At 31.2% G+C, this 10,168-nt stretch overlaps 1 protein-coding gene across 1 annotated transcript; it reads left to right on the top strand.

The window, feature by feature from the left end:
- The first annotated feature begins 1,441 nt into the window (after positions 1-1,441).
- On the top strand, positions 1,442-9,069 carry LOC108910996 (glutathione-specific gamma-glutamylcyclotransferase 1). Its single transcript, XM_018715804.1, has 3 exons — positions 1,442-1,710; positions 6,138-6,173; positions 8,346-9,069. Exons 1-3 carry the CDS (start codon positions 1,513-1,515, stop codon positions 8,865-8,867), a joined length of 756 nt encoding a protein of 251 aa, XP_018571320.1. The 5' UTR covers positions 1,442-1,512; the 3' UTR covers positions 8,868-9,069.
- Positions 9,070-10,168: the final 1,099 nt, after the last annotated feature.

The following is a 10,168-nucleotide window of genomic DNA, read 5'->3' as shown; positions in this document are numbered from 1 at the left end:
GAGGTTTTAGCGCTTGAATTCTTTGCAAATGGTATGGATACAAAAGTTCCTCGTGTAAAATTTCCCATACAACACTTTTGGGAATATTCGTTTGTACTGAAATTCTTCTGGTGCTACTACCTGGATTAGCTTCAATCTGTTGTAGAACAATTTCCTCTGTCTGCGCCGTTCGGGTAGTACGGTTTCGTCCACAATCTCTCTTATTTGGCGTAAAATTACCAGTTTCTCTTAATCTCTGATGTAAACTGCTGAACAGTTTATCAGAAGGAAGCTGGCGATTTGGAAAAGTTTCTTGGTACAACCTCCGAGCTTCCAAAGCACAACCGTTTGCTTTGCCATACATGAAGTGCATGTCGGCCATTTCAGCAAAAGAGTATTCCGGCATTTTTTGAAAGACGAGAACAATGATTTTTTTCAATTACACTGTTATTAACACAATAATAATCGAATAAACTTTATTTTTAAACCTTATGTCAAATTCGTTTACCGTAACTACAGTAATTTGACCTTTTTCCATTTTCAACTTAGCACCGACATAAGCCTACTTTGATGTAGAAATTTTTATTATTGGGCGACCATGCATGCACTATTTTCTTTGGAGAGTATTTTCTCGAAAACGGCTAGCCTGACAGGTTTTCTACAAGAATACCTTTTTTATGTCATTTATACCGCGGAATCAGAATTTCTAAAGAAAACTGCAAAAATATGACGTTTAATAAAAATGTGAACAAATTAAATCGAGGCCTCCCCTGTCGGTACGCCCCTGATTAAAATAATAATTTAGTAAAAACACTGAAAAGTACCTACTATTAAAGGCAATTCATATGCCAAAATTCAGATGGCTATCTGAAACGGTTCCAGAGATATAAAATAAAACCTATATCCCGGTGCAATCTTTGAATCGCCATAGCAACCTTATGACGCATTTGCGGACCTATGTTCATATGAACTTTTCTTCATAGTTTAACATGTAGAATCACCCCTAGAATTATTCGAACGGTAATTCCGGACACCCTGTATATGCTTACGATGCGTTTCAGGTCATTTCCCTAACTGCTTTACATTTATCTGAACATTGAATTTTTTAACTATTTTTTTCTGTACTTCTCTGCCTTTAAACAAGGTAATAATAATTTTGAATTCGATATACCTACCCATATCATTTTTAAAATAATTTAATTATTTTGAACGATAGTAATGAAATAAATCACAATGCGCAGAAATCACAATGCTTTATTTCTATTTTTAATATTGGTATTAATAGACAATCCATTCTCTCTGATTTAGAAAGAAACACGTGCCCCTTTTACTGTTTGTAATGTACCTGTATATTGGTTCAAAATGTTTCGCGCGTTTTAAAAACATAGCCTGCGCTCTAGTATAGTGGGTAAATAAATTTACTCTCCAAACATCAAGCACCAACCGCCACTTATATATTTTCTGTTGCCGCTGTTCCTTCAGTGTGTCTGACAAGTGAATGAATATCATTGCATCAGCCAGTGATCAGCAGCGATGAATGTGTCGGAAGATACAGTTGAATTACAAAATGAAGTTCTAGAAAATGAAATAAAGGCTCTGTGGGTATTTGCCTACGGATCTTTATGTTGGAAACCTGGATTTAAATTTCATAAAGCCGTAACTGGACATGTTAAGGGGTATCAGAGAAGATTTTGGCAAGGGAATACCACACACAGGGGAACAGAAGAAAAGGTAAGTTTTTAGTTTGTTTTTATTATAATTTTATTTGCTGGATTCTAAGATTTTTTTAAATGTGAGTTATAATTATTAAAAAATGTTGAATAGCTGTAACTTTTATGTAGTTACACATCTCGTAATAAACAATTCCTAATGAACAGAACGTTTATAATATAATACTGAATTTGTACAGAAAAATCAGTTAATTATCTCTGGTGGTCTGGGAATTTCGAGTACACTGTCTTGTGTAATTACCCTACATTGTTACCTTATTTACCAGCTAAATTTCTCCGAACAAATTGGACTTAATGTGCTAATTTCAACGTCTTATAATAATTTAATGCGCTTTTAATGTATTCATTATTATTTTATTTAAAAATTAACGGCATAATCCAAATACAGTCCAGTGTATTTAGAAACATTTTTAAATGTAAACATACCGACCCCTACTCTGTAAGTGTCTACAGTAATTAAATAAGTACAATAAGGAACTTTAAAGTACAAAACACCTGGTAAAAAGTGTAAATGTACATGGTTTTTCACTTTAGGCCATTACTGGTTTAAAATTTTTATTTTAGAATGTCTAGTTCCACAAAATATTGAATTATTTTATCTTCAACGCATAATTAATACATTCCTTTTTTTTATCAAATTACATAGACTGACCTAGATCATAGATAGTCTGAAATTACATAGTTTAATCTCTGTTTAAAAAAATATTTTATGAAGTCACAGTATACCTACCTAATAAAGGTTAGTAGTAAGTATTGATATCATTTTAATAAAAACTCCGAACACACAAAAGGGAATTACACATGACAACATACCAGTTTAAATACAGGTTATTTTTAGTATTTCAGATTTCTCACTTCCGGAAAAACGAGGTTGCTTAGTTCAAATAATATTCAAAATGGACATTTCTAAGTAATGCATGCTTGGTAATGCGAGGATTAAGTGTATCTATTTGTATTATGTTGGTCAAGGTCAGATATAAAATTGTCAAAATTTTAATGCATATATTTTATATTTCATTTAAATATCTTACAATGGAGAAAACTGTTTCTTTGTTTGATAATCTTTATTTAAGTGTCGTTACCATTAAATGATGCTTTATAAAGTTTCTTCAAATAGATAATTGAGGTTTAAAGTACAATTTATTAAGAGGGGTTAGTAAGAATAGACCACTTTGCCAACATCCATTGTCAGTTTATTTAGCTTAATATTTCTGTAATTTGTTGAATAAATTTATTATTTTAAAAACTTATTAGAGATTAATTTTTGTAATCGTCAATTTGTCATGTTTTCTTAAGAACAGTTTTTATATTTATGTTGAAACACGTTATCAAAAACAATAAATAATAATGTATTGATATAAATGATAAAATATAGTAAATAAAAATTTTGCCACTTCCTCTCATTTATTTCCTACAGATGTCTCGGAGCGATAAAAAAGATAAAAGTATAATTAGACCGCTGCGCGCTGGAGTTATTCGTCCTTTAGATTTCTTATCTTTTAAAGGCAATGAGCTGAATATATGGATATATCTATAGCTATGTCTGAATACAGATTGATATCTACCTTATTGGATTGTTAAAGATTTAGTTTTAAAGTGAAAATAATATTTATTTGAAGTTTCATTAATTTTGCACACTTTGCGTCTCGAAAACAAGCGTTTGCAGAAACTCATGTTTACAGGAACACATGTTTACATGAACTTCTTTTGTTAATTTGTGATGTAGAATTTGCCGTTAATGTTTATGCAACGGGATTATAACATGTCTCATATTATATGTCCAAACACATTAAGCGGAAATTACATTTATGGGTACTCGGATTCAAGTAGTCCCACTTGGATCCGAGTACCTACTCGTAAATGTAAATGCCGCTTAATATTTTATTTAAAAAAGAATAGCTTTGGACATGTTTATTGTTTATATGAACTCTTTTGTTCTTTAAAAGGGTAAAATCGAAGGTGAAAGTTTAGGAGTAATGAATGACATATATAATGGTATACATCGTGGGCAACAAACTTCGCCCTTGGGATTAAATGATGCACTTTAGTCGAATATATGGTATTATTGAACTCTGTAATCTTTTTTGTTATACATTTCACAGAAACTTATTTCTTAAAATTAAATTTATTATTATATAATTCCTTCAGTTTGGCATGTTTAAACTGAGACATCCTGTATAGATTTATTTTTGTAAATTTACGCCCAATGCCTTAAAATTATGTCATTACAATGTTTTTGCTTTATTAGATTTCGACAAAATAAGTAAACTATATTTTATACTAAGCTATTCGCATATTCGAAGGAGCGAATTTATAAATGAAGATAAAAAAAATCATATGAACGCACTTGATGTTTAAGGGGTTACGACCTTCTAAGATAGTTTTTTGCTTTGCATATTTAAAGCTAAGTATGACAATGACCCATTTGCGGAAATAGTCTATATACAATGTGTATGAAAACTACAAAAGGTTATTAAAATTTATAAACAAATAAACAAATTAGACTACTCTAAAAAATGCGTATATAATGCACTATAAATAAGACAAAATTTGAAAATTTTTAACAATTGTAACCATTCTTATCTGTCAAATAATTAGCCGAATTTGAATTGAAAACATATAATACTGTGACAAACCACTGAGTTTTTTTCTAGGGAGCGGTAAATGTCATCGACTTTCTTAATGATCTTCAACATTATTTTTAATTTCTCGGAAAATGGAAATGAAAAAAATCGTTGCCTATCAATTATCTGGCTAATAAACTCTCTGTGTCTTTAGAATCGCGATTTTTTCTCAGATGTGGTTTGTTAAAGTCTTTCCGAAGTCAGTTGACCATGTATAAAAACGCCTAGCAATAAAATTTAATGAGTTTCATAAGCGTCCCTAAAAAAGTTTTCTGCCAAAGGTAAAAAATTATAATAATTTGTATATAATTTGTAGAAATTTTTTATTATATGTTCATTTGACCAACAACATATTTTAATTATTTATGTCCTCAAACAATTTTATTATATTGATGGTAAATTTCGTTTTGTTCCGTTTCAAAAGGCCTCCAACATGCCATGTTGTAATTATATTAGTAAACAAAATATCACTCTTATTTCTCCCTTCCTAATGATTAATAGATAGAAGGTGCCTATAATAAATTTTAATTACCTGAATCACACCAAATTCCGCATTGTTGCACTGCACTGCTAGGCAATTGGTCAACCACTTGTCAACAGCTGAGATTTATTTCCCAGTCGCCCAGTTCGGCTGTCTGTGTAGTGTGTACGCCATTTGCCCTCGCGCATTTTTCCGTTGGGCGTATACATTTCTACCACTTCCACGTTTAGTTCGACCAGACCTGTAATAGGTATGGCTAAATAAATATGGGAACAAGTTTTTCAAATATTTCAATGCTGAGTTACTATGTCAGCGACCGAACCTGGTACGTACTGCCAACCTCTTCTTTAATTGAGATCGGAAAGACTATACCATTAATAAATGTACCAAATTTGAAAAAATCGTTAAATCGACAAAAACAGTTATGGCAAAATATTAAATTAAAAAAGCAACTTTGAAGATACGTATCTTGCTTAATATTAAATTAAAAAAAATGTTATAGAAAGTTATAACATTATTTTCGTGAGTAGAATAAAATCGAAAACTTGTGCTGGGCATCTCCATCTCCATTTGGGAAGACTTCTCCCAATTATGCAGCATAAATTTAGTATTTCCAAAATCTCTATTACCTCTAACCTTTACCTCTTTTTTTGTACGCACCGCTGATGGTGTATAATTTACTTGTGATCACTACACTACTTTAGTTGGAACGGTTTGTCTTTTGAAAGTTTTAACTTAAAAATATTTTACAATTAGAGCACTCACATATCGGCACTGTATACACAATACAGTGTGGATAATATAGGTAGTAAAAATAAAGCGTCTGTATTTGAGTCGTTGTTGCTGAAACTACGGGTTCGAACCCTGCAGCTGGACGATTGTAGCTCAGTTGTACCTATTCATACAGGAAAACTAGATAATCTCTCAGCAGATAAGATAGGATGGAAGAACATTGACTTGGATCAATATGAGACATTGATACCAGTGGATGTTTGACTGTCGTACTAATTAATGAGAGAAGTTGTTAATATTTGAATGCATTCATTGTTCCCACAAGACATTACTATAATTAGAATGACCGTAGAGATATTATTTATTATGATCGAAATATATCATAACATTGTATGTACGATATGTTGGAGTTCTTGCGTGTCACACTGTGACAAACATTTAACAAAATTAAAATATTTAATATTTATGAAACAATGAATTTATTACTTTATTTGTTTTGTAGTTGATTGTTTATATCGTATTTATAAATTGTCTCAACTGCAAAATATACCTATATAAATAAGTATCTTTAATTTAAATTTTATTTTTCAGCCCGGGAGAGTGGCCACATTAGTGGAGGATTACAAGGTAATTATATTAAATATTATCATATACAGACCGCCAAATTAGCAAAGTAGCTTATTGATCCATTGTTTTTGATCGTCCACGTTTCTTTGTTAAAAAAAATGTTACATGGACAGTGCAAGTACGATGAACGTGTTTGGCTCGTATTTTTTATTAGTCTAAATATAGGGTAAAGGATAAAGTTGATGTGTTATCCATTTAACGATTTAGGTTTTCGTCGTATTCCTGATTTCGTTCCAACTCGCATACTTTTGCACACGAAATCGTTTATTTAAAACTTTTTCAGAAACTAACGCTCAAAAATTCCTATCTTAAAATTAAATTGTGTTACGTATAATACCTAGTTTTATTACCTGTTAATAGCGCAATAAACAATGATAAAATTTTCCTAAAATTTATTGTCATTATTCAAATTAAATTATTATTTAATATACAAAATCGTTAATTTATCTGTTGAATAATATGCACCAAACGAGAAAATGATCGGAAGTTTGTCAAAATGCCGTTTTTTAAATCTTCGGTGAACATAGAATTGCCACAAGTTCTTGAGGTGGTCACATCTTTATTTTTTATTTACTAGATAAGGGCTTTTTTCTATCTCGTATTTTTTTTTGTATCTTGTAAGGTTTTGGTGTACTTTATTATATTTGTACGTCGCAGCTAAAATTGTAAAATCCGTCGTTTCATAAAACGCCTAGATGTTTTATAAAATGCTGCCTGATTATCAGATTTTCGTTAGCTTTGCTTTATTTTACAATCTGGCTAGTCATTTTGTCGACAAATTGACGAATAATTCGCGGATCAACAAATTCCACATAGTATTTTTATATCGTATTTATTCGTGCACATTCTAATATAGATAAAAACAGATAACATATGTATGGCATTTCTAAATAAACATACAGTGTGACCCACAATTGTGTCCTGATTATGAAAAACTTTTTTATTTGTAAATTCATGAGTAAACGTCATTATTTATAAAAAAAGTCTTGTTTGTCCTCAAACTTTTAAAAATATTACATTCTTGACTATATACAGGGATCACTAAAAATTGGGGATCAATTAAAATAATTTTCATAAAGGAATATTCGATCAATTCAAGTTTTTGAACTACGCAAAACATTTTTTAGTATTTATTATTGAATACATCACTATTTTTGTAACAATTAAATCAGATTTGTATCGAAAATGGGCTGGTGATTATTAATAAGAGTGCAGGAGTAAGCTAGCACAGTTTCAGCCCACTTGATTCGACATTGCAAAGTACAGATGACAACTTTTCACGGCTATGTCTCTGTTGCCATGGCAATAAAATCACAAAAATGCCACTGATTTGTGTCAGTGCAGATGATCTGATTTTGTTTACGTGCATCGGGCACTTCGCTATAAACCATAAAAATCACTGATTTCTTAAACCTAAGGTTCGGAGGTCGAACAATAATAATAATAACCTCAACTTAGTTAGTGACTGTATCTTTTATTGCTTCTAAATTGTATCAGCTGTCAAAACAACCTGATTTATCAAACCACTTGCTCTGATTCGAGCAACACTAATGAACATACCTAATTAGTAAATCAACTCTGTTATCACTGACATTATAATCAAATTTGGCGTAATATAAGTTAGTGAAATAACGCACACTCGATTTGACAGACTTGTATAGTGTTGTATATACAGTGTGTTAGCTGACCCAAAGCAGTAGAGCATCTTCTATTATCTTTTGTTTTTGTAAAGAGTTTGAAATACTATATTTTTGAGCAGTTGACCTAAAAGGTTTAGTATCAGATTTTACCAAATAATGTTAAATGCTTTTATTGTTAACGTTCACATTTGGAAAAGTATCAGAAAGTATTACAAAGGGTGTACAGAAACGATTGGGCCAAAGAGTAATTTCCGTGAATAAAACTAAATGAAATTATTAAATTAAAAAAAAAGTCGACTGTCAAATGTAGTACATATACAATTCAGTAAAATAATTTTTTATGTGAAAATATCAGAACATATTTTCTACATTTGACAGTAAGTTATTTCTTTCCAAAACCCACAATTTCTAAATAACATGCGCAAAGGTTTAGATATATTGACGTAAAACTAAGAAATCAAATGTCGGAATCAAACATATTTATTATCGTATTTATCGACCACTTTTTTATTGATTTATTGTGTCTTTTCAGGGGGTAGTCCATGGAATAGCGTTTGCAATAAGTGGAGAAGAAGCAATATCATATCTATCAAAACGTGAATGCCTACTAGGCGGATATATTTCCCAATTTTCCACATTTTATCCGATTAAAGGTGAACCATTTAAAGTATTAGCTTACGTAGCAACTCCTAAAAATCCCCTCTGGATGGGCGAAGCGGACGACAGAGACATTGCCCATCAAATTATAGACTGTAGTGGCCCAAGCGGTCACAATATAGAATACTTAGTTAGGTTAGCTAATTTCATGAGGGAACATTTCTCTGACGAACATGACCCGCATTTATTCAGTCTTGAGAAAGAAGTTCTTGACTTAGTTAATAAAAATAATATGTGCCTCGAAACTCTTATGGGAAATGGAGAGGGCTGTGTTAGTTTCATTAGAAAGGATTTGTTTGAATCTGAATCACAAGCTGTGCAAGATGAGGACAGGATAGAATCATTCGAGCACTCGACGAGAATGGAAGAAAAGATTCTGCGTTGCTTAAATATATAAGACTGAACTTTTTCACGATTAGAATGTAATATAACTTAATTGTTCCGAAGTTTTTAAACATGTTCCAACATTTAATTTATTTTTATTTTATTTGTTTTTTGAGATTAGTTTAATTCCCACATTAATTTTAACGCCACGGTAGCGCAGTCGGTCGAGAGTGCGGTGGCAAGCATTTCTCGGCCAGGCTTCCTAATCTGGTCCGGGTTCGATCCCCGGTGTCGGCACTGGCAATGTCGATGGATAATGGGTGTTTGTCCGCGTTTTTTCAAGTGTAGCCCCCTTCCGCACAGCCTTTGGCTTTGGATTTGGGGGTTGTCTCATTTCTGTGGTGTGTTTTATGTTTTTTTTTTTATTTAATAATTCTTCCTTTATTTTTTATTGCCTCTTTTCCTACTAAATTCTACTGGAGCGTTATCGAATAATTAAATTAGTTACTTTTGCAACGTTTATTGCTTCCACCAGCACATCACAAAATTGGAAAAATGTATTTATATACATTAAATTAGTTACTTTTGCAACGTTTATTGCTTCCACCAGCACAACACAAAATTAGAAAAATGTAGGTATATACATTCTGCACATTTAGCGAAAGTAGAAATTTTGTAATTAGAAATTCATTTTCTAGCTTTCAGTTCACTCATAGCTTAAAAATACACATACGATAATTGAAATAATATTTCATTTAAATTATGTAATTGATAATTTGTGTACCAAATACATAAAACAAAAAATATGATATTTTTTTGCAATTATTGCAATGGAATATTATTTCCAGGGTCATGGCGTGTGATATTCAGAAAATGTGGGCGTCTTGCTAATAAGTGCAATGTGCATTTTGAGTTTTAAATATTTCATTTCATTATATTAGTAAAGGGTACATTTTCACCTTACGTCACGCTGGGTTTTAAGCTGCAACATTTTGAGTAGACAAGTTTACACAGGAACGTGATATACCACGCCATAACCCTGTTCCTTTCATGGCAGAAAAATAAAAAATATGTGAATATATCTATATGCATGTATGTATACATGCATATATGTGTACATGTGTATGTATGTATATATTTATTTATTTATTTATTATAACTTATCTGTGATTTTGTATTAAGTATAATTATTAAATATATTTTATTTAATCCTGTAGCAGACTTTTTTTTACTATAAAATCAAAGTTAAAATGCAATAGTTTAACTATAGGGTCAGGTATTTCGTTTGCTTTTAGATTTTAAATCAAAGTAATCAAATTTTTCAAATAACATTTTTTCAAAGTCTCCGTAACAGAAAGACACTTGAAATCATTC

Source organism: Anoplophora glabripennis, unplaced genomic scaffold, assembly GCF_000390285.2.
Source record: "Anoplophora glabripennis isolate ALB-LARVAE unplaced genomic scaffold, Agla_2.0 scaffold182, whole genome shotgun sequence".
Lineage (NCBI taxonomy): Eukaryota > Metazoa > Arthropoda > Insecta > Coleoptera > Cerambycidae > Anoplophora > Anoplophora glabripennis.
Note: the sequence above shows the minus strand (reverse complement) of the source record. Positions and strands in the feature narration are given on the sequence as shown.